At 41.9% G+C, this 26,047-nt stretch overlaps 1 protein-coding gene across 2 annotated transcripts in view; it reads right to left on the bottom strand.

Moving 5' to 3' along the window:
• The window catches only part of AFF2 (ALF transcription elongation factor 2), a 465,346-nt gene extending 462,626 nt beyond the window's left edge, over positions 1 to 2,720 (bottom strand). For both annotated transcript variants that reach the window (XM_064482806.1, XM_064482805.1), the window contains exon 1: positions 2,609 to 2,720. In XM_064482806.1, coding sequence (XP_064338876.1) covers positions 2,609 to 2,655 — 47 coding nt within the window. In that variant the 5' untranslated portion in view covers positions 2,656 to 2,720. The remainder of the gene's footprint in view (positions 1 to 2,608) is intronic.
• Positions 2,721 to 26,047: the final 23,327 nt, after the last annotated feature.

Genomic DNA, 26,047 nt, shown 5'->3' on the forward strand with positions numbered 1-26,047 from the left:
TGACAAATGTGTATGTTGCTAATGGGCACGCACTTTTTGTTTACTATAGCCTAGTGATTGCAAATAACACAAATGCCGGTGAATGTAAAGTCTTTCTTCAGGAGGTCTTGCAAGATGAGTTTGTTCTTTAGCTGGCCTGATCCAGTTATTGTCAGACGTGTAGGGTCACAGTAGAGATGGCTCAGAGCTTTCTCTTCCACAAGTGAATGCTGAGAAGAGGTCCAATGTAAATGAGATCCTTAACTTAGCTGGCGCTTTTTTCCTCCTAGGACCTCCTGGTGGGTTGAGGGGTGGGGAGTGAGGCATGCCATCATTCTAAGCAATTGCTTACTCCCCAGGAGGGGAAGTAAACATATAATGAACACGTAATTGGCATGCTCTGGATGTCCATAGAGAGTTTGGAAAGGTACAGATTTCTATTTAAGGCAATGGCAAGCTTTTTAGTTCATCCACTATTCACATTTATGTTCCTTTTCTCTGTGGGGGTGTACAAAACACAGACGCACAACCACATTACAAATGTTTACAAACACAGATGCATAAGGAAGCTTGCCCTTCACAATCAAACAGTAAGAAGGAGGAATTTTCCTGCAACGTGTGCACAGAGGGAAAAGGCCGGCTTATTTATGCAGACGTGTTATACTAATTCATTGATATTTCACATAATATCTACAGAGTGTCCAAGTCTACATGTTTCTTGACTGATGTGGCATATTTAGGGATCTGGAGGAAATGAGGTTTTGCATTTTCCTTAATATAATAAAAGATAGTCTCCAAAAAGGGAAGAGGAGGAGTATCTTTCTGAAAAAAGAAATCCAATCTAACAGGCCACCCCCTTTAAATATGCAATTGCATGTGCCTAAGATTAAACTGAAATTAAAATAATAAAATAAACACGTTTTAAAAAACCTAATGCCTTGTATATATGTTTAACATTTGAACTACACCCACAAAATCAATTATAACAATGTCTGTTAATGATGTTACCCACACCATACATTAGGCAAATTGTATGCAAATAGTAATGCTGTGGTTATCAGTTGCCTGCAAAATAAATTAGTGAGGCAGAGTGAAGGCTGAGTGCAGGAGCATAATATTTAATAGAACAGTAATTTTATTGTGATCTTTACTTTTAAATAACAACAGCGTGGTTATTAAAAAATGTAACATGTTTTTCTACAAAGCTGATAAAACCCTGCATGGTATCAAAAATGCCTTACAGATTAATACTGATACAGCATAATTTGTGGCTTCAAGGACTTATCCGGAATTGCTGTAAAATAAAATGTATTTAAGTTCTGATTATCTTGGATTTGCAACTAAAGGAGTCATGATTGGCATAATGAAGCTATTGGCTGAGAGTATGACCCTTTTCTAAAGAAGGAAATTGCCTAAAATATCACATCAGCAAGGGAAATCCTTGTAAAAATACACAGCATTCATAGTTAACGGTTGCCAGTAGTTTAACATTGCAAAAGATTTCGCACTGTCGGTCGGTACTATAGATTATTCTAACCACATTTTAAAAGGCAATAGTCAAGAGTGCAATTCTAAGTCACCACCGCCGCGCCTCATCCCCCCACCCCCACCCCATCTAATTCTGTCGGCTGTGGGGGCAAATTGATAACGTTAAAATGTTCTGACAAATTAACAACGATAACGTTGGTGCAGGAGGTGAAGTTTCTGCACAAGTTAATACATGTGTACATCACTATTTATGCACACGCGCGCGCACATCACGCAGAGCAACAACTTTCCGGCTCCCCAGCCACCTCTGCACCATCTTTCAAAAACCTCGCAGCGACAAGTTGACGACATTTGGGGAAGAGGTGACTAAACCTCTGAATCCGAGCTGGCTGCCCATTTCACAAACCTGCGGCTGCCTCCCAGTGGGGGGCGGACAGGGACCCGACCGCTAATTAAATGTGCCTTGACGTCGGAGAGGCCAACTTTAGGGGCCAACTTCAAAACCCCTCAGTCTTGGAAGCCAAACGTCGAAGTTGGCCCGGACCCGGGGTCCCTCGCGCGGTGGCCCCCGAAGCCGCCCCTCAGCGCCCGAGTGCGGGGAACTCGGCCGGAGCGGGTGGAAGGGAAGGTGTGTGCGCCGCGCCGTGAGGGGACCGAGGTGGCGGCGGGGGCGGTGGCCGCCGAGGAAGCAGAGGGCCGCCGGTGGCACCTTGCCACTGCCCGCTCCCCTCGGCCGGCCGCCGGCGCTGGGCACCTGGAAAGTTGGGGTATTTCGGGCAGGCAGCATCCGGTGCGCTGGGAGGCCGCCCGGCGAGCCGTTCCAGGAGAAAATCCCGGCGGAGGTCGCGCGGCTCAGCCCCCGGGCAGCACCGGATCCGATTTGGGCCAAATGCAACTCTTTGGACTTGGAGTGCCAAGCGACGCTTTCGGGACCTGCATCTCTCCCCCGGGCCGCACCTCCCCCCACCCGGGCCACCCGACCGAGGAGTCGCGAAGGCCGGGGCCAGAGGTGGCCAAGAGCAAGTAGGAGGGCGTCCGGGGCGCCCCCACCAACCCCCGGCTCCTCTTAACAAAGGCGAAAAGCCCAGCCCCGGCCCGGGGACCTGCGCAGCAAAGGAGAAGGCAAAAAATCAACACCTACCACTGCTGCTCCAAGTCCCAGTCCCTGAAAAAGTCGAATAGATCCATAGCGGCCGGGCGGCGGCGGCGGCGGCGGGCGGGCGTCCGTCCCTGCTCGCGGCGGGTCTGCGCGGCTCTCGGCGCGGCTCGCTCGCAGCTCACAGCGGCCCCGCTCTCCGGCCCTCCCGCCCAGCTAAAAGTGCCCGGGCCGCATCGGCGGCGGCGGCGGGCGCCGGAGGTACCGGGTCCTGCGCTCCGGGGCGGCGGCGGCGGCGCGGGGCGGGCAAGTGCCCGGCCGCCCGCTGGGGTCCGCTCGGTCCGCGGCTGCCCGCGCGCCCGGCGCCCCGACGCTGCGGCGGCAGCCGCTGCGGGCTCGGGCCGGCGGGGCCGCCCGCCTGGCGGGCTGCGGGCCGGCGGCGGCGGCGGCGGCGGCGGCGGCGGCGGTGGGGGCGGCCGGGGCAGCGGCAGCGGCGCGGCGCGGCGCGGCAGCCGGGGCGGCAGCGGCGGCGGCGGCGGCTGCACAGGCGGCGGCGGCGGCGGCGGCGGCGGCCGCGGCAGCATCACACACTTACACACTCACAGGGGGCGGAGCCTGGGCAGCCCGAAGCCGCGACATGGAGCCGGCATGTTATCATCCCCGGATCTGGCAGGGGCTCCCCCTGCCCGCCCGCGCCGCATGGGACCCCCCTCTGTCAAAATCAGCTGGTGGGAGCGGCCGCAGAGCTGGGGACCCGGGCTCGGGTCCTGGCCGGAGGGGCAGTTGCAGGGATGCGGGAGGGTGGCCGGCGGGGCCAGGAAGCAGGCTTTGGGAAGGAGACCCTCTCTCTGAACCCCCAGCTACTCCGACCACTGGGAGTTACGGTTCAGAACCAGAAAAGAGCTCACAAACTGCCGCGGGGATGGTGGTCGACCCACGCTGCGGCGCGCTCAGTGCCTGCCTGGGGACGCTCCTCCGGGCCCCGAGTGCAGGAGCAAACTTTGGTGGGCCCGAGGCCCGAGCATCCCTCGGGCCCGCAGCGCAGAGCACTCGGGGCCAAGAAGGAGAAGGCGGTCACCTTCACCGTCCCCGCGGCGCCGCATGTCCGCACCAAGGCCGGCCAGGCATGCGGCAGTACCGTGCAGGGCTGAAGGGCGCGTCGTGCACCTAGTAGGTCCGCATGCTCTGGGCCCTGGATTCCGTAGGCTGCAAGGGTAGGCACGAATGACGGCCCGGTGCGGTCCTTGGGTTCGGGACTGGGAGGCTGGGAAACTGGGTTGCACTATCACCTTCCCCTCACAGCCACCACGTGCCTTGGGCAGAAGGCTTCTGCACATTCCTCCTCTGGGAAATGGGAAATCCACTGAGTGTGTCCCACTCTCCCACCCACCCACTGCCTCTCTCCCTTCTGGCCAGAGAGCCTGTCTCCCTCCGCGTGCAGCCTCTCCCTCCCTTCAGCCTCCACTGGTGGTCCAGGACCCGGCGGATCCCTTTAGGCGAAGTCTTTGGGAAAAGGTTTCCTGGCCTCGGATGCGAGAAAGCGGTGTCGGAAGGGGCGGGACCGCGTTCTGGCATTTCGGGAGCAGGAGAGCCCTGGAGTCCCAGACCTCTCAGTTGCCTTCTTCATGTCGTTGTAGAGACGGAATAGTGTCGGCGCATTATTGAAATCCTAAGGTGAGGACCCTCCCAGGAAGAGCGGAAGACTGATCCTTGACAGAGCTAGGTGCCAGTTCAGATTTCGTCAGTGGCTCCCTGTGTGACTCTGAGCAAGCCTCTTCTCTGAGGCTCATTTTCCCTATCCAGAAAGGCAGAGGCTTGATCGAGCTGCCATCTGGCTCTTGCTGCTCTGGCGTTCTCCTTTATATTTGAATAGTCTTCTCTAATATTACCTCATATTCTCAAAATCATCCAAATAGCTTTTCTTTACTTTTTTTTCCCTGAGAAACTGAGGCACTGAGACTGAGTTCATTTGCCCAAGATCTGACATTTCTTCTAAAGGGAGAACCGAGATTAGAACCGAGAATCTGGGAAGCCCGGTTAGGCAGGGCTGAACCCAGTAGAAGGTGCTACAGCTCCAAGAGGTGGGTGACTTCAGAATCTGAGCTTGCAGGGGCCCAGAGTTTGGTCTCTCGCATTCTTTGAATGGGAAAAAAAGCACATCACTAACATACAGAAACAAGACACAGATACTGCAACCCTGGCAGCTGATGAAGCTTTGCTTTATTTATTTTGCATAGGGCCAAGTTCTAAACAAATGCTAGTTAACTGACTTTGAGTCAACCAATGGGCAGCCAAGGGAAGATTGCATTTCAAATTGCCTTGTCAATTTGGCTACTTATAAACTCCTCAGTCAAAGACTCCAGGGCAAAAGAGCTATTGGCAAAAATGGTGCCAGGGATTTTCAGATTATCTCTGTGCCTTCTTAACTGGTGGAGTTCCAGTCTTCAGCCCTAGACTCTGAGCCCTTGAGGCAGCAGGGACTGCCCTGCTCAGATCCGTGGCCCCCAAACTTAATTCCCTTAGTAAATGATCCTCGAATTGGATTTGATTGCTAATAATGATTGTCGCCAGGGCTAGTGCTTGATCTGCTTGAAAATCTTTAGAGGAAAACCAGAACATTTACAATTAACATTTAAATGGTGATTATGGTCACTTTGTATCTGATTCACTTTTCTTGCCAGATTACATTGATTGGGGAAAGAGAAAAAAATATCATGCGCTGGGTAAATAAATTTCCAACAGAAATAAAGCTGCTCCTTTAAGTGTTCCAGACCCCCATCACCCCACTGGTGCACTTTCTTCCCAATCAGCGGGAGGACCAAGCAGAAGCAGAGGGAGCCAGCAAGAAGCGGCACTCGGAACAGAAGTGCCTGCGGGAAGGAGAGAAGAGACAAGCGGTGCCGGCTGCAGCTTCAAAAGAGGGGCTGGGGCTTTCCCTTCCGGAGCTCAAATCCGAGAGGGAAGGCTGGGCTGGAAGGCTGGGCTGGCGGAAGGAGCTCCCACCCCCAGTCACCCTCCTGGAACAAGGATGAAGCTGAAAGAGGCAGCGCTGAAGGGGCCAGGCTGGCCCTCAGGCCCAGCACTCGCTCACTGTCTGAGCATCAGCTCCTGGGCAGGGTAGAAGCTTCACCTTCTGCCCTCCTCCTCCTGCCCATCCCTGATCAGATGGAGCCAGGAGCCTTAGAACTGGGCTTTTCAGTGAATCCTCAGATATGCATCCAAGCCCTGTTCCTCTGTCACACTGGCAGGAAGGAAGGGAAAGCAGGTTGCCATAGGAGGTACAAAGGCTCTCCGAAATCAGAGCCAACTGCGGCTGTCAGACTGCATGCTCCACCATCGAGTCCCTTGGGGTCAGGTTGCTTCCCTCCCTTTCCACTCCCTGGGGCATCTTAGCAAAGGTGGAAGATTGCTGTGGGCCAACCTGTGGTCCTGGCTTTGCCCAGAAAAGAGCCTCTTTGATCTAACAACACAGCTCTCAGCTCAACCCAGTATTTCAGAAGTTGCAACCTCTACCCTTGGGCCCACCTCTCTCTGTTGGCTTCTCCCATTCTCCCTGTTGAGGGCCCCTCCATACCCCACCAATCTCCTCCATTCAGAGACCTACTGGAGGACCACTAGGCCAAGAGCAAGCTGTCTTTGCAGAGAGGAGAGCATCAAAACTGAGACTCCATGACCCAATCTCCTGAAGTATGAAATCAGAAATCATTCTAAGAGGCTCAATTGTATAGAACTGCTGATTCTCAGACTTTCTAAAGCGGGTTTTTTGACTTGAAGTACATTTAAAGGAGTTTAATTTGGAGTCTCTGGGCATGAATCTTTCAAAGAATTTGAAATCCTCCATTCTTAGAGTTGTAGTAAAGGCACTGTCATGCAGGGTCTGGTAGATAGTGTCTACAAATTAAGATTAATTTAAGAAAGTTTCACTGTGCATGTCAGTTCCGGGAAATGAACAGATTGACAGCATGTGATACAATGTGTCACCCTGTCATACCTCAGATTTCGACTTACAATATTAAGCGTTTGTTTCTGACCTGGTGTGTGCAGTCAGGCTGAGTTACTATCTAGGAGGAAATCGATCAAGGTTCCAGCTCATCTGAGGCAGATTGTGAAAGAACTCCATGGGCTCCCTTGGGAAACATCAGCTTCCATCACTGTGGCTCTCCCTCTGGTGGAGCAGCCTGGTGCTGTCGTAGGTCTGGCTGGAATGGACCAACGCTGACTCTGAGCTTGGGGCAGTTTCCGTACATGGGCCACAGTATCCAGGATGATCCTTGTGGAAGGCACATTTCAATCCTTTCTAACTTCAGAACGTCCGTCCTTACTTGTTTCATGTCAGTACTCTCAGAACCGGAGTCTCTGTCATCATAGCCTCGTGCAAGATCTGACACATAGCAAGTCTATCCAACCAACCTCCTTGAAGGTGGCGATCTCAGGAGTTGATTTCACATTGGATCGGGACAGTTCTCTCAACTTAGAATGCATCTCATGAATATCTACGTGTAATTTTTTTTCACAACTTCTGGTTCTACCATTTTGAATTTTGGATCTCAATCATGAATCCCAACCAAAAGACTCTCCTCTTGGGTTTCCTGATTATTGTAGACAATGACCCCATTTCAGAGATCTTCCAAAGTCCCTGGGTTTCTACTGGATCCTAAACATCAAACACCATATAGTTTTATGTCAATCAACTGCTTAACTAGGTTCACAGTACTTGAACTTGATGCTATTCTCATTTTAGATGGTGCATTGCTATGATTCCTTGTACATATTTAGCATAACAGTGAACAGAAATAACACTGATTGGGCCTTTTTACTTGCCAGACAGGGTGCTCAGCATTTTACAAACATTGTTTCATTCACACCTCACCATGATTCTCTGAGGTCAGTACTACCATTATACCTATGTTGCAACAGGAAACTGAGGCTTGAAGAGGCTGAGCACTTGCCAGGCGTTGTCCTCAAGTTTGTTTGCTGCCAAAGCACATGTTGCCCCACAGCCTCCATTCCGTCTTCACAAAGGGTTTCATCTCACTGTAGCCCAGGGAAAGTCAGCAAGGAAGGGACCATTATCTCGATTTGACAGTTGAGGAAATAAGTGAAGTGACTTGGCCACGGTCACAAGGTGGCAGAGCTGAGCAGCTGAGGCCAGGACACCATCATCTAGGCACCAAGTCTGGTGCTGGTTCCACGGACCACATTATTTTATAGTCCCAAGGCTGCTCCAGTGAACTCCAGCATCCTGGGAGTCTGGGACTGCAGTGGCATCAGTTTACTGTTGGATTTAAAAAAAAAAAAAAAAACTGTCGTGGTGCAATTTCCCTGATCTCAACTGTGGCTGAACTGGGGGAAGGCAGTTGGCTGAGCCATGCCCTCATATTAAAGAAAGTCAGCCAGATAGGCAACAGGAAGCAAGAAGATGGTGGAGTAATTCTTGCTTCATCGTTTAAGGAGACTCAGATGGGTCTTTTTCCTGGAGATTAGAAATCTAGAACTAAGATACCTCTTTAGTTGACTGTGTGGGAGTGCATGGTGGTGGGCTGGGAGGCGTCCTGAGGAATTCTCTCCAGTGCAAGACTGTGCAGCTGGGGGACTGCAAATCTATGGCTTTCTCTCCTAACTTCTCGAAGGCTCCATTCCCTTGTCTATAAATTCAGGGGATTGGAAACACTCCAGCTCTGACATTCTATGTCTTCTTGATTTGAAGTCCCTTTACACAACCTCCGAGTCCATGACTAAATGCAGATTGGTAATTTATAATGATGAGAAAGGTAAAGTGAAGAGTCACCTCGATTACCCAGATCAATCACCTCCATTCCTGAAGCGGCGATGGAGAACTCTGCTTCCTGGAGCGCAGAGCCCTGTCCCTGGGTTGCCTTCATAAACCCATTCAGCAGGCTGGCTGCCAAGAGTCTCTTCCAGAGCCCACTCTGCAGGGTTGAAGGGCTAGATTCCAGAGGGAAGTCAAGCATTTTCCCAGTGGCCAGAGAGGAAACCTAATGTGTATGAAAGTGCTTTGTAAACGGTAAAAAAGCCGCATAAAAATGTGTTCCTTCACCATCCCTAGGGCTGCCATCTCTCAGTCTTCTCCATCAGCTGAGATCAGGTGTGCTAAATGCACTGGCTGTGCTTGTAGAGTTTTCCTTGGTTTGTAGTGGGGATTTTTTGTTTTTGTTTGTTTGTTTGTCTGGTAAATGGTCAAGGGTCCCAGAACCTGGTTAATAAGTTGCAAGTTTTGATGCTGTCAAAATAATATTAAGAAGTTTAAACTTCTTTTTCTGTGGTAATCATCTTTTGAAGGGGGTTCAGATCACTAATTTTCATACTGAAACTTTCAGAAGAGTTTTAAGTCAGTGTCTTTGTGTAAAGCTTCCTGGTTCTTAGTATCATGTGAAATTTTATTTTTCTATTAAGTTGTTAACAATCAGATCATTAGCAATGGCTATAGAAGAAATGACTGCCTCAAGTAAACTTCTATCTGCTCTGACTTTCTATTTTCAGAAGGTAGAATGCATTGGTAAGTCTCTCAAGCTTTGAATTGCTCTTTTCTTCAGCTTCATTGTGGTGTAATTGACAAAATTTGTATATATTAAGGTGTACAAAGTGATAGTTTGATACATGTATATATCCTGAAATGATGACCACAATCAAGCTAATTAGCACATCCATCACCTCCCACAGTTACCATTTTGTGTATGTGTGTGGTAAGAACACTTAAAATCTACTCTCTTAGCAAATTTCAAGTATACAATATGATATTATTAACTATGGTTACCATTCGATCTGTATATTACATCTCTGTACATTGGATCCCCAGAATTTATTCATCTGGTAACTGAAAGCTTCAGGGATGGATCAGCAGTACAATCAGTCTGGTTGTTCCACGGGGGAAGGGAGAGCAGAGGCCTCAGTCTGGGGAAATTTTGCTTAATCACCTGACCTCCCAGGAATGGCTGCTCCAAAGAGGCCATGTTGCCCTGCCACTCGGTGGTTGCTGCTTCCTCCTTTCATGGCAACTGAAGCAGATCAGGATGATGGGGGAGAGGCTCAGGGTGGGCCTGGACTACTGCAGATGCGTGGCTGAGAAGGCTTTAGATCACTTACCCAATGGCCCCTCTTAGGCTCTTTCTCCCCTAAACCTACAACTAACTCAGTGAATCAGATGCCTCTGGATCCACTGCAAATGAAAACATAATCTACTGTGAAGAGGAAAGTAGGTCCCCCTGATGGTCTTCTTAGCTTTGCTATAAGGGATCCAATGAAAAGATGTCTTCCAATGCAAAGTTCCTTCACTGACTTCTGAGAGACTATAGCCAAGAAGAGAGCCACATCCCTGACCAAGCTGCACTTCGAGGCATCACACTTGAGCCTCAGTCATCCTTATGTCAACTCCCCACACTTCCTGACTCTACTTATCAGATCATGACATTACATTACTTAAATTTAAATTTATCAGCAGGATGATGTCTCCAAGATCACCTTGTTCCTTTCTGCCAGCACTTGGTTTTCTATATCATAGAATCACAGAATATCAGCACCACCAGGAACCCTACTATCTCTATGCCAACAGAGGTCCAAATGGCTCAGGAAGATCACACAGCAACTTATATCAGAGTCAGAACCATAATCAGGTCCCCTAAGTCTCAGTCACACACCCAAATCATGCAATCCTAACATCTTAAACCATCACATCTTGAATCATTCTTAATTACATCATAAAATACTTGTTCTTTGACCTATTAATTAAGGAAAATCTTAACCTTTGGAGAAATATGCAAATTTCCACCCAAGGGTCTGTAAGATAATTGTTGATGTTTTGGTTTTGGTTTTGGTTTTCTTTTTGAGGATTGATAGTTTTTCTAGTCAATAATCGTCAGCAAGTGTTCATTAAGTTCCAAAAGGTCCCAAGTTATGGCAACACTTTGCCCCATAGCAATGCTTGAAAAGAGAAAATGGTAAGCTCTACTTAGACAAGACATGCAATTCACCTTATTGAAAGCCAGCCTTCCTGGAATGAATTATACTGGCTCTGTTGGGTGTAAGGTGCCAAAGCAGTTCTCAATTAAAGAATAAAACCAAAAGCAAAGCCACAGGCTCTGGAGAGGGAAATGTTCTGGCCGTACTTCCATTTTCCATCAACCTCATTAATAGATGTATGTCTTCTCCAACATGGTATCCTTTACATGGCATCTGTGGGTTATAAAAATCTTGCCAATATAGAGCCTATATGCAGGCTGTTTTCTGTGTCCCCAAATCCATCCGTTGATTTGTATCAGAATAGAATTTTTCCCTACCCCTTCTGATTTGCTGAATTATGTTGGGCAAATGTTTTGCCCAGACCAAACGGCAGCCATATTGTCTCTCTGCATTTGAGGTAGATAAGCAAAGCATGAGAGACAAATGTGGTGTGTGTGAAGAAAATCTTTAAAAAAAATCTTTTGATCTCATATTCAAGAGCTAGTGAAGGATGGACATGATACCTGGTATTTTCCTTCCATTTTCACACACCACAGTTTGGGTTAGAGTATCTGCCTTCAATCAAAAGCACATTTTTAGTGAGGTTTTTTTTTTTTACAGATTCATTAACCTGTATTAATAAGCCTCCAAGTAGCCAGTTAGAATCTACACACTCACCAAAGTGTAATTTTTCAAAGTTCACTGATAAGATGATGATTGAAACTTTCTGTAAGAATTGTGTTCACAATTAACATTTTCTAAGGTTGAACAAGTATCAGGACAGTTTATAGAGACAAGAAGTTCACAGTCTCCACGAGACTTGAAGATAATCATAAAATAAGGAACAAACACTCTCACGGTAAGTCCATTAGTTAAGGACCTGGTGTAATATATAAACTGAGGATTTCTATACAAGCAGGGAGAATACATAAAACTTCTAAAAGTCTTTTTTTAGAGTTCCCAGGTGCCAAAGAGTGTGCCTGCTGACGAAACAAAAACTATGGTGGGTAGCATTACCTGGCACTTTGAGCCACACAAATACATCCTAAATAAACTCTGATGTAACAACATGTCAGTATCAGTATCAATATTGATACACGGACGTATACAATTTGGGAAATGGCTGAAAACCTCACAGAAACTTTTAACTAAAAAGATGTTCTAATCATGGAATGCTAAAGCTGCAAGGAACCTTGAGGATTATAGATCGATTTATGGCATTTTTCAGCAAACAAAAAAAGATCAGAGAGGGAAGACGAGCAGAACACAGTTTGAAAGCTTTATAAGGAACAGAGTCAAAATTCTAACCCATGACTCCTGCTTCAAGCCCAGTACTCATTCCTCTGCCTCACCCATAGTTGGCATCCTGCAGATGTAAGTCCTCCAAATGAAATATCCAAAAATAGGGGAGGGCTTGGGTCCACAGCCATGTGAAGAAACAGTATTCATTCATGAGTTGTGTTTACAAAATATTTATAATAATCCAAAAGTGAGTTTCTTTTTCTGAAGGTAAAATGGATATTACACAATTATATAAGCAGTATCATCAGAACTACACAAAACAGATGCAAAGGAAGAAGACTAGAAGCAAATGCACCAAAAAGTAAATAGTAGTCTCTGGAGGGTGGTGAGGGAGTGACATTTGGATGATCTTTTTTTCTCTACATTTCTGTGTTTTCCAATTTTTTTTTTATAATTCTCCTGTATTACCTTTTAAACTGAAAAACAAATTTTCAATAAACTTTCACTTAAAAAGGCTTACTTCTGTGCTCGGATTGGGCTAGGGTCTCCTCAGAAGCCCCCAGGGCCAATCCCCACTGGACATCAACAACCTGCCTCCTTCTCTCTAAGGGATGTAAATTAGGAGCAAGCGCCTCAGTGAGATACATCCTGGGAAGAAGAAGTGGAAAGGACAATGGATCTCAGGAAGACTCCATCAAAGAAGCTGATAAAGGTGGGGGAAGCCAGGAACAATGTCCTTGTCACACCTGATTCAAACTGTTTAGAGCGCCATATATTCATATTAATATCGAAAACTCAGCACAGATTCCTAAAAGAACTGCACGGCAACTCAAGTCTGCAATCAGAAAGTATCAACGTGAAGAAATTTAAGTCTGCTTATCCCAGAAAAGGCTTAAGCCCGTGCGTTACCGCAGGTTTTCCCTGTATTTCCTACAAGGGTAGGCTCAGTTTTTTCTAGCTTATATTACTGCATTTATCCTTTTTTCCTGTTTTTCCCATCAGAATGATAGCTTCAGAAGGAGAGGTATTTTTTGTCTGTCCTTTGTTTCTTTTTCTTTTTATTTAGAAATGATTTTAGACATACAGAACAATTGCAAAAGTAGTACAGAGAGCTGCTATATACCCACCACTCAGCTTCCCCTAATGTTAGCATCTTATATAGCCATATTAAAGTGATCAAAACCGGAAATTAAAATTAGCACAGTACTAGTAACTGAACTACAGAAATTATTCACATGTCACTTTTCCCCCCAATGTCATCTTTTCTGTTCAAGAATCCAATCTGGGACCTCACATTGCATTTAGATATCCTGTCACCTTAGTCTCCTCCAATTTGTGACGGTCCCTCAGTCTTTCCTAGACCTTCGTGACCTTGATGTTTTTGAAGAGTACTTACGACTTATTTTGAGAATATCCTCCAATTTGGGTTTGTCTTGTTTTCTCATGGTTAGATTGAGGTTATGCATTTCTAGCAAGAATATCATGTAATACTGAACCTTTCTCAGGGCATGACATCTTGGGATTCATGATGCTAACGTGTTATCGCTAGTGATGCTAACTATGATCACCTGTTTAAAGTGTCTGCTGAGTTTCTCCATGATTAACTAATCATTTTCTCCCCTTGTAATTAATAACTACCTTGGGGGAAGATACTTGAAGACTATGGAAATAATCTGTTTCTCCTCAAATTTTGGCCCACTAATTTTAACCTCCATCAGTGGACTCTCCGGCAACAATTATTACTGTGGTGTTTTCATGGTGATTCTCTATTTTCCTCTTTTCTTCTGCATTGATTAACTGATACAGTTCCCTAAGGAAGAGCTGCTCTCCCATTTATTGAATTATTTATACCATGCATGGACTTCTGCATACTTATTTTATGAGTTATAATCCAATACTACTGTTATTTATTTCCTTTCTCAGAAGGTTCCATCTTTGGCCATTGGGAGCACTTTCAGTTTGAAACCTATTTTCCTTTTCACCTGCACCATCCTTTTGAAGCACTTCTTTATTTTTAGTCATCACAAGATGTTCCAGGCTTGTCTTGTATTTTCTTTGCCCTAGCTCTGGAATCAACCACTTCTCTGAGGATCCCTGATTCCTTTTGTGTGAGCAAGGTATTTAGAAACCAAGATCTGTACAGTAGCTCAGGAGCAAAGCTCATTGCTACTGGGGTATCACTGCTCCTAGATCCTCTCTATAGACAGAGCTAGGAAGTGTGCGTGCGTGCGCGTGTGTGTGTGTGTGTATCTGTGTGTGAATTGTCTGTTCATGTCTTTTTTCCATTATTATTTTGGCTTCTTGGTAGCTTGTTCCTCAACTTTTAAGAGTTCTTTATATAATAAGGACATAAGCCTTTTTTTCTATGGTAGACATTGCAAATAGTTTTCTCCCAGCTTGCCTTTTATCTTTGACTTTGTTTACAGTGTTCTTTGCCATGATTTTTTTTTTTTGATTGTATGTCATCAAAGTAATTCATCTTTTCTTTTATTGCCTCTGGATTTTGAGTTGTATTTAGAAAGGCATTCCTTACCTCAAGCGTAAAGAGGAATTCGCCTAATATTCCTCCAGTGCTTGCATGGGATCATTTTTGACATTTGGATCCCAATCCATTTAGAGTCTGTTCATGTCTTTTATGTGAGATGAGGATATAATTAATCTTTTTTTCAAAAGATTTCCCAGTTTTCCCAGAAATACTTATGAAAAAGTTCATCTATATCCCATCTTTACCCAAATGATTTGAGGTAACACCTTTGTCACATGTTAAATTACTGGTTTCTTCAGTGTTTTCTTCACAAATGGATAATGAATTTTGTCAAAGGCTTTTTTCAGCATCTATGGAGGTTCTCATATGATTTTTTTCCCCTACATCCCTTAATAAACTGGATTAATGGATATCCTATTATTGAACCAACCTTACATGCCTGGAATAAATCTTACGTGGTCATGGTACATTATTTTCATAACATGGTATTGGATTCTGTTTGCTAGTGTTTTATTCAGTATTTTTGCATTAATATTCATGGGTGATGCAGCTCTCTATTTTAGTTTCCTAATATTGCCTTCATCTGATTTATGTATCCATGTCATAGTCACTTCATAAAAGGAGCTGGAAAGTTTTCCTTCCTTTTCAATACTCAGGAATAATTTATAGCACATTGGGACAAACCAGTATTTGAAAATTTGTTAGAATTCCCCTGTAAAATCATCTGGGCCTGGTGTTTTGTGGATTTTTTTTTAGAGGGGGTGATAAATCCTTAAAATTCCTCTCCTCCTTCGATTTAAGATTTAAGCTTTCTAAATCAAAAGATGAAAAAGCTCATTTTAGTAACCTGAATTTTCATAAGAAATCATCCATTTCATTTCGGTTTTCAAGTGTATTTACATAGGTCTGTAAAGTAATATATTCGGTTTTATTTAGATTTCCACTTCTCATTGCTGGTTTTGTACAATTTTACTTTCTCCTTTTCCCCCTTTAGTTATTGATTTAACTATTTTGATGATTTTAAGATAATAACCTCCAATGATATTGATTTATTATGTCTATTCTTTTTCTATTCTCTGCTTTGTAAATTTCTGTTTTTAACTTTACTAATTTTTTCCCTTGTTCATTTTTGAGGGGTTTGCTTTTATTTATTTTTCTGGGTTTTTTTTGAGCTAAGCATTTATTTTATTTTCAGTCTCATTTTTATTGATAAAAATGTATAGTGCAGTGAATTTTTCTCTGATCATTGTTACAAATGCATTCTATAGATTCTGAAATGTAGTGTTTCAATGTAGTTATTTTATTATTTTAACTCTGTAATGTCAGTTTACACTGTCTATTCACTCAAGAGTTGTTTAATAGAAGGTTTTCTTAATTTCAGATTGAAAAGAATTTTCTATTTTTTGTTTTGTTAACAATGTCTAATTACACTGTAACTAAAGAGTGTTGCTTGTTATATTTTTATTTTATGGCAGTTACTGATATTTTCTTTGCTTTCCAGTATTGGTCAATATCGTGCCTGTGCCACGATTTATTGAGATAATGTGTATTTGCTATTATAAGGGAATTCAATATATCCATAAAATCCACCCAACTGATTCTGTTGTTTAGGTCTTCTTTCTACCTACTTAGTTTTCCCACTTCGTCTTTTTTTGTACTGGGAGTGGTTTATTAAAGTCTCCCATTATTAGTGTCATCTTACGTAGTTTTTCTTCATGAAGGTGATCGAGGTCTTATCTGATGCATAAATAATCATAAATGATATATCTTTATTATGAATTATGACTTTTAGCACTCATATGTATCCTTATGTCTATAACAAACCCACTTTAAATATAAATAAATGAATAGGTTAAAAGTAAAGTATAGACCAAACAACCCAATCCAAAAATGGGCAGAAGACCTAAACAAGCAATTCTCCAAGGAAGACATACAAATGATCAATAGGCACATGAAAAAATGCTCAATATCACTAATTATCAGAGAAATGCAGATCAAAACTACAATGAGGTATCACCTCACACCGGTCAGAATGGCCATCATTCAAAAATCCACAAATGACAAATGCTGGAGAGGCTGTGGAGAAAAGGGAACCCTCCTACACTGCTGGCGGGAATGCAGTTTGGTGCAGCCACTGTGGAAAACAGTACGGAGATTCCTCAAAAGACTAGGAATAGACTTACCGTATGACCCAGGAATCCCACTCCTGGGCACATATCCAGAAGGAACCCTACTTCAAAATGACACCTGCACCCCAATGTTCATAGCAGCACTATTTACAATAGCCAAGACATGGAGGCAGCCTGAATGTCCATCAACAGATGACTGGATAAAGAAGAGGTGGTATATTTATGCAACGGAATACTACTCAGCCATAAAAACCAACAGCATAACGCCATTTGCAGCAACATGGATGCTCCTGGAGAATGTCATTCTAAGTGAAGTAAGCCAGAAAGAGAAAGAAAAATACCATATGAGATCGCTCATATGTGAAATCTAAAAAAAAACAAAAAAAACAAACAAAGCATAAATATAAAACAGAAACAGACTCATAGACATAGAATACAAACTTGTGGTTGCCAAGGGGGCGGAGGGTGGGAAGGGATAGACGGTATTTCAAAATTGTAGAATAGATAAACAAGATTATATTGCATAGCACAGGGAAATATATACAAGATCTTATGGTAGCTCACAGAGAAAAAAATGTGACAATGAATATATGTATGTTCATGTATAACTGAAAAATTGTGCTCTACACTGGAATTTGAGACAACATTGTAAAATGATTATAAATCAATAAAAAATGTTAAAAAATAAATAAATAAAAGTAAAGTATAGAGAAAGATATAACATGAAGCCATTAACTAAAGGGAAGCTATATTAATTTCAGACAAAGGAGACTTCAGAATATTATCATGGATAAAAAGAGATATTACATAATGATAGAGTCTACTCTTCAAGAAGACGTAACAATCTTACATGTTTCTGTACCTAAAAATAGATCTTCAAAATACATGAGGCAAATATACTGATCAATTTGAAAGGATTGCAGACAGATCCATACTCAGAGTTGGAGATGTCAATGTTCCCCTCTCAGTAACTGATAAAACAAGTAGGCAGACAATCAGAAAGTATGTAACTAGCCTGAATAATACTATCAACCAACTCTACCTAATTGATATGAATAGAATGTTTCACCAGCAACAGCAGAATTTACATTCTAAGTGCACATGGACTACTCCTCATGATGGACCATATTCTGAGCCATAAGACAAAATTTAACAAATTTTAAAAGAATAGAAATAATGAAAGTATGTTCTTAGATTATAATGGTTTTTATATAGAAATCAGTAACAAAAATATGTGGAAAATACCCAATATTTAGAAATGAAACAACACACTTCTAAATATCCCATGGGTCCATGAGGCATTCTTGGGGGAAGTTAAAAAGGTATTTTGAACTGGATAAAATTAAGAATACAACATATCAAAATTGGAGGGACACTGTTAATGCTGTGCCAGAGGAAATTTCAGAACATTAAATATATAAATTAGAAAAAAGAAAGATCTAAAATCACTAACCTGGGATTCCACCTTAGATAATTAAGACAAAGAAGAGCAAATGAGACTCAAAGCAAGGAAAAGGAAGTAAATAATAAAGATTAGAACAGAGATCAGTTATATTACAAACAGAAACACAATAGAGAAAATCAATGAAACCAAAAGATGGTTCTTTGGAAAGAGTAATAAAATTGATAAAACTCTAGCCAAGAAAAAACCAACAAGAAGAAATGTTTTCTACTGTGTTACATTTAATGCTTTATGGCTTGAAATCTACCTTGTCTGATATCAGTATGACTATCTCCTGATTTCCATTTGTCTGCCATTCTTTTATTTATCCCTTTATTTTCAGCCTTTCCAAATCAGGTTGTTTTAGGTCAAGCTTTGTATGTGGCTTATAGTTGGACCTTCTGTTGTGTGCCAATTAAAGTGTTATGAATTAATGAGTTACTTGCATTTACTGCTATGACTGATTTTTTCCTCAAATCTGCTTTAATATTGTATCATTATGTTTATATTGCTGTATTTTCTGTGTCCTTCTTTACAAGTTATAAATTCTTTTCTTTTTAAAATAAGTTTCTTCTATTATTTAGGAAGGCTTGTATTTTTATTCTAGTATATACCCTTGTTGTTGCACTTCATACTTATCTAATCTTTTGCTAGTTGCTTTACCTGTTTGTTTGTTTTGCAATTCCTTTAACACATACCTATTGCCTATATAGCACTTACTTTTTCCTGTTTTCTCTTTTATTCATCTTCTTCCTCCCAGCGTTAGTTGCATTATTTCTACTTTGTCATAGTATTTATTTTGTGTATTAATAGTCTACCATCATTCTTACTTTTTGTCTTACGTATATTTTAATATTCTCACCATTAGTCCTTTTGCAGAAGTGTCCCAGTCATACCTTGATTGGCTGCAGCTCACCCCCTAGGAAATTCCTCAAAGTGAGCTGATGAGTTTAGAATTCCCTGAGTTCTTGTATGTTTAAAACTGTTTTTCTGTAGTTTGAAACTTAAAGAACAACCTGGTTGGATATATCTTCCTTGGTCCATACTTTCATTGCTTTTTTAAAAAATGTTTCTCCATTGTTGCCCTGCTTTATATGTTGGTTTTGAAAAGTCTGTGTCAGTCTAATGGTTTTTATAAGTTAATTGATGTTTTTGCCTGGAGGTCTTAAAGATTTTATTTTTGTTTTTGAAATATAACAGCTTTATCAGGTCATGTCTTGGAGTTGATCATTCTCTGTTAATTTCCCTAGGTACTAGGGGTCAATTCAGGTCTTTTTCTATTTCTGGGAAGTTTTCTTATTTTACAGTTTTAAATCTTAGCTCTGTATCAGTGTTTTGCTTTTTATTCTCCAGGGACTCCAATAATACAAACATTATTCCTTCTTTGCCTCTCTTGCCTTTCCACTATCTTCTCTCTGACCATTTTTCCTTATTTCTTTATGGTGTGTTTATCCTCTTGGTTTTTCCCCCTGCCTTTTTCAATGCCTCTTTGCAAATTTTCATTTCAACCTATTCTCTCTTTCTTGGGCCCCTTGTAATTTATTTTTCTTTTATGAGATCATTTTGTCTTTTTCTTTTATTTATTTCCAAAATCCACAGACAACTTTTTATTTCTCCTTGTTTTCAGGTCATTGTTACTTTTAGTTTTTTAATTTTTGATTCAACGTGTTTTGTTAAAGCCTTAAGAGCTTGTCTGAGCATATTTAGTTACGTTTTTTTGTGCTTCATGTTTTGTCTTGTTTTGTTTGGAGGGGGCTATTATCCTCAGTTCATATATATTTTATTTCCTGATTTTCTGCCATAGCTTTCTTCACTTTTTTGTTCATTTTTTTCTTTTTTGTTCATTTTTATGGTATTAGGGCATTTGACAAGACTTGTAAATTAATGGCATTGCTATGGACTGAATTATGTCCCCTCAAAATTCATAGGTTGAAGCCCTAACCCCAGTGTGATTGTATTTGGAGAGAGGGCCTTTAAAGAGGCAATTAGGTTAGTTGAGGTCACAGGTAGAGTCCAAAAAGAAGAAGAAATCTCTCTCTCTCCACGCACTCACTGAGGAAAGGCCACGTGGGGACACAGTGAGAACGCAGCTAACTTCAAGCCAACAGGAGAGCCCTCATAAGAAGCTGAACCCTGCCAGACCTTGATCTTGAACTTCCCAGCCTCCAGTACTATGAGAAAATTAATCTCTATTGTTTAAAAGCCACTCAGTCTATGGTGTTTGTTATGGTGGCCCAAGCTGACTTAATGCAGGCACCTTCTCCTCTCAGTGTAGCAAAGTTCAGGTAATTCCGTAGTGGTGGTAGGAGTTGGGAGCTTTTAGATTTTGTGGTTTTGTTTTGCAAGACCCTAAATTTCCATCCCCACTTTCTTCTGTATTCCTTTTGACTACCCAATTGCCAAATGATTCTTCTCACTTCCTGCTTGGGTTTTTCTCCCCTGCCAAAGCTATGTGTTTTGAAAGCTGTTCCTTCACACCCTGCCTGTCCTTTTACATCATGCCTACTTGTTTAAATAGGGCTTGACCATGGTTTTTAAACTATGTGTACCCCTCTAAATCATGTATAATTTGAAGTTCCTTCCTTATAATTCATGCTCTGATCTTCCTAGAAACTTTTTCTTCTAGTATTTTCAGACTTAGCATCTACTACCCTCTGGCAATAGATTTAAAATAAACTTAGGGCCTTTTGCTAACTTCTCTTCTGTCTTCCTTTAAGTTTTTCTTATCTGCCTTTGCTTGCCATAGAGCTCTGCAGAAAGCCAGCCATGGGCCAGAACTATGAGCGATCACACAGTGGGAATTGGTGAATTTTCTCTTTTCACTTACAGTTATTTGAAGTTTGGGCGCATTCTCTGTCTTCAAGTTATGCTAAGGGTATGGTTTTCAGGTAGATTCCCTTTTAACCTTTTTTTTTAAATCAGTTTGGCAGCATATATTAAGAGGCAGGTAGTTACACTGTAATCATTGTTGTAATCTACCTGATGTCTGTCTGTGTTTATCTTTTAAAAAGCAATTTAAGGATGCTTTTTATGCCAACTTGGAAAAAACTGACTTTGCTTCCTTTTGTGGAAGAGAGTAGTAAGAACAGCAATGTTGCTACAATTCAATAGAGACTAAAGCGAATAAAGTATGAAGATTTAAAATTAGGGTGGGAGGACTGCCCATTAGCAATGCACAATTCAAATTTTAGATATAAAAATGATGTCTCATGGAAAACAAATCTACTGCCAAACTCCTCCTTCAGAAATACTTGATATAGCTTCTTTGGCAAGCTAAGGGCTGGAAGTCATCAATATTTATAAGGAAAAGGGTCTTGCCCTTTCTGAAACTGTCATGCAGGCTTGTGTTACATAGTCACTGGGAATGCTTTTGGCAGAAAGTAACCAATATCTGATGACTATTGGTTGAAGCTACAAGGATATTTACTGTTAACTTAAAAGAAGGTATGAAGCTCAACAGGGCCTTCATGGACTGAGGCTCTTTCCATCTGTCTGCTCTGCAACACTCAAAGGTTTGACTATTGTATATGAGTATGTGTATGTGTGTGGTGAGTTCTTATCACCTCATGGTCACAAGAAGGCTGCTCTAGCTTCAGATATTTTGTCTGAATTTTAGCAGGAAGAATGAAAAGGGGAAGTCATACGTGCCTTTTTATCAGGAAACCACAAACACTCCTCCAAGTTCTACAACAGATTTCCCCTATGTCTCATTGACTCATGTGGCCAAACCTACCTCCAAGGACCTAGCTTTCCAGTATCTACAGGCAGCAATAAAAAGGGAGTTGAAAATGGCTGTGGAATTTGCCAACCAACAATGTCTGCTAATAATTCCAGAATAGTTGCCACTAGTAGTTCTAGAAAAGACATCGAAAGATACCTTCAGTTCAGGTGCTTCCAAAATAACAGCAATTGTCACTAACACTTTGAGACACTTACTCCCTATAGTCAAGATATGGAGTTTCAAAGCTTTTCTCCTTCTGAGCAGTCTATTGTATTTAGGCCTAATGTGACTTAAGGAAGGGGTACAAAGCCACATCCACATGTATGGGTGTTTAGAAAGATGACACAGGGTGTTCAGTGGAAGTGTGGAGAGTTTGCATGTAAGGCACAGTGTGTTGAGACAGTGGCATTGTCTGACCTGAGTGATTAAGAGACTGAGAATGTCACTGTGACATTGTGTCACTGAAGAAAAGTACAGAAAATGACTTGGTTCCTTGTTGACTCTCACCAATTGATAATACCTAGAGCACACTGCAGATTCTAGGCACAGACTTGTAAAGGCTGTTAGTGGCTTATAAGCTCTCAAAACAAGGGAACTTGACCAGGGAGCAACAGTGCATCGCAATAGAATTTAGAAGGTCAAAGAAACCAAACCACTTTTCATAAATTCTTAATTGAAAAATTGAGTACGGAAACTGACTGAGGCATTACCATTAATATATAACACTGAAGAACCCTCCCACTATTCCTTTTAATATGATCCATCTCCTTATTCATCTGTTTTGACTTCAGTGTAAACTCCGCCAGCTGGCATCCTAGTGGAATATAAACATTCTATAGTTATTAAACAACAACAAGTCATATATCACATATGACATAAAGATAAACATTGAACAGTTTCTTTGTTCTCTTAGAGGAATAGCAATACTCTTTCTCAATAATAAGAATCCAGTATAAGTCTCTCTTATTTTATGCTGTGCAAGACTGTTTCATTTTATCCTCACAAGAAAACAGGAGGTGTATCATTGTGCCTACTTTGCAGATGAAAAACATGAGCTAAGAGAGGGGAAGTGACTTGTCCGAAGTCCCCTGGCTTCCTAGTTAAAGCAATGAGGCTTGGCTTCAGATTTCCTGAGTCCACATCCACTGCTCTCTCCACCCTTTCAGGCTGTTTCCTGGACCACCTCTTGGTTCAGGTTTTAGAAATGAAGTGCTTCTGACTTGTTTACTTCTTCTGTTGTGGTAAAAGCAACTTGAAGTCGCAACCCTGTGGTCCACTTGGGACCAGTATTTCCAGAATTAATCCAGCATCAAATGTTTTGGCCTACTGTTCCTGTCAGTAAAGAAGACATCTTGTCATCCTGTACCAGCTCTCATTCTTTTCCAGTTGGACATAAACGAGACAGTGCACTTGCAGAATGATCAAAAGCAAGGGCTGATTTCCCACAGAATAATCACAGTACTATTTACCTATAAAAGCAAGATCAACAGACAATGCCAAAATAGAAAACCCTGATATTTCTGTCATATCCATGTCAAGTCAGATGAAACTAAGATAGGAAAAACAGACTCCACTGTTAGGCTGGCTTCTTTATTCCCCTTAATAATAGCAAGGTGAAACCAAAAGCATCAAGAAGAACCGTAAAATTCGCATTAGGCAATGAAATCGTTCAACTGAGATACTGCTCAAAGGTATTTACCAAGAATGTTTTTTATGAACTTCTCTTAAAAAAAACCCAGAGTAAAGAAGTAAGAATGAATTTCACCAAAGTTTACAATCAACACCAGCTTCCTAGTTTTTCTTGGATGAACATGACCTTATTGTATTTTAAGTTTATATAATCCTACCAAACGGGACGTTTAGTCTCCAAGAAAAAATCCTATTAAAAGGCTAAATAAGTTACTTGGACAGTACATAATATCTCCCTAAGTATTTTTCTCAAACACAAAGATTCACTTTTCTATTTAAAAAAGTGTCTAAAGAAGAGGCATTTGAAGTTTTCACAGATAGCTGCAGAATGGTTTGCTAAGTTAACCGTGGTATAAACACAATTTGTTTGGTCCACTGTGACCATTATTCAGAGAGATGCCAACTCATGCACATGTGCTGAAGTGCTCTTTTGCTTTGCCCTCTAGAATGCAACTGTTCTCTAAGTAGAATTGATTTATGATATTGCATTAGTTTTAGGTATATAGCATAGTGATTCAGGATTTTTTTCCTGCAGATTATATTCCATTATAGGTTATTACAAGATTGGGGTATAATTCCTTATGCTATATAGTAAATCCTTGTTGCTTCTCTATTTTATGTATAGTAGTTTGTATCTATTAATCCCAAACTCCTACTTTGTCCTTCCCCCACCTCCCCCTCCCGTTTGGTAACCATAAGTTTGTTTTCTATATCTGTGAGTCTGTCTCTATTTTGCATATAGATTCATTTGTATTTTTTTAGATTCCACATATAAGTGATATCATATAGTATTTGTCTTTCTTTGTCTGACATATTTCACTAAACATAATATTCTCTAGGTCCTTCCATGTTGCTGCAAACGTCAATAGTCCATTCTTTCTTAAGGCTTAGAAACTAGAATGCAACTTTTAAAGCATTTCACCCAAATCTCTATATCTGACAGGTATTTTTATTTGAAAAATAGAACAAAAATGAGTAACACAGGAAAATTAAGAAAATAGAGGTCAACTTTTTTTTCTTCTGGTCTCTTAACTTTACATTCTCTCTACTGTTTCAGCAAGATTGGCCTCTTTTTTTCACTGCTGCAACGTCGGCTAGGTAACTTTTGTAACAGCTCCATATAGAAGATGTACATGCTTCTTGGCTTAAGTCTGCTGGTGCGTGCATGATTCAACACCGAATGGCGATTGCAGCCAACTCTCAATTACCCATAAAGGGGAGAGGAATTGTAGTACAGAGAACTCAAAATGTCTGAGAAGCTCAGAGTCATTTCTGTGTGGCTTTGGAAGTGTACTATCTTAGCTTAGAACACTCTATCTTTTCATTTATCCTACTTTCCTAATTCTGTTTTACATTTTTAACTTTAGTCAGTATCCCCACTAAACGAGACTGTACATAATTCCAGTCAGTGGGGAAAGATGGTCTGGGAGAAAGGTGAATAGGGTTGTGGGACGCTGATGTAGGCATTAAAAAGTGGATGCAAACAGTTCACACAAAAGATAAGGCCTATGCGGAGAGCTGAGAGCTGACTCTTGGATACTACACACAGAAGGCGAGTTATGCCCGCTCACCCTTGTCATGACTTCATATCTGTGGGGAGAGACTTACCATCTCCAGAAAGCACAAAATATTTCTCTATGTATCTAAGTTCCTCATTGCATTATTTTGCCTATGATCATTTATACCTAAAAATGACATATTCCACTAAGGAGCAAAGTGAAACCAAAAACATCAAGAAAAACTGTACTATTAGCATTAGGCAATGAAAGCATTCAAATGAGATTCTGCTTAAAGGTAAGTCGGTGAAGATTTAAATAAGCTCAGCCAGAATTCCAAACATAGAAGGGAAATAAGATTCAATACTCTTTGCATAAGCAGGGGAGATTTTTACAAATAAAAGCACATCCTGCATTATGTGTGCTTCTGCAAAGTGTTTAAATTCTGTGGCTTAGATAGCTGTGTAAAGCTTGATGAGAAAAAGGTAAACTAGACTCGGGTCATGGCTGTCTACCGGGGCCTTTTCAATGCCAGACAACCCAAACCCAAGGCAGCCATGCCTCCCAGTGCTTGCACTCTGCCTCTCGTGTTCTATTCTAGCTAGTGTGGTCTCAGATTATCAGGGTGGATACCGGAACTGGGATTTCCTTTGTTACCAGATCCATGGGTTAGCTTGAAATTCCTCCTGTCCAGTTTTCAATTTCTTTTAATTAACTTTTCCAGCCATGATTCCTAGGTACTTGAATATGTAAAATTATCAGAAGCTCCATTCAAGAAGGCACAACTTTAAAGGAGAGACAGAGGCTTGGTAAAATTGCCTATAGAAATATAAATCAATTAGAGGAACTGTCTGTTGGAATCAGAGGGCAGCACAGAGCTTAGCTGCCAAAACAATTCCAGGCTTAAGGGTTTGCCGTATCTTTTATTCCAGTGACACACCGATCTTTGGATTAAGCCTCCTTTCAAAAACAGTATCCAAGATGTTCTTGGAGATTTCTTGTCACTGAGGAGCTGATGCCTGACATATTTATTTCATAAAGTAAGAAATAACACCATGTGAAAATAGCTCGAATGAGTGTTATCTAGCTCCTTTCCTGGCAATGAAATGACCCTGCCTTGTTTTGTTCGGGAGGTTCATTCTGACACATAAAAAGGAGCTGCTCAAGTCCTGCACGGAGACGGAGGCCCAGCAGGAGGCACACAGTGTGCTTCTCATCGTTTGGTGGAGACCGACTTAGTCCGACTTCATCGAGATCTGGGCTCACACAGTCCCTCTAGGCCTTCACACCCGGAGACCTGGTGGGAATCCTAGCGCTGTCACTTG

The sequence above is a fragment of the Camelus dromedarius genome, chromosome X, assembly GCF_036321535.1.
Source record: "Camelus dromedarius isolate mCamDro1 chromosome X, mCamDro1.pat, whole genome shotgun sequence".
NCBI classification, from domain to species: Eukaryota; Metazoa; Chordata; class Mammalia; order Artiodactyla; family Camelidae; genus Camelus; species Camelus dromedarius.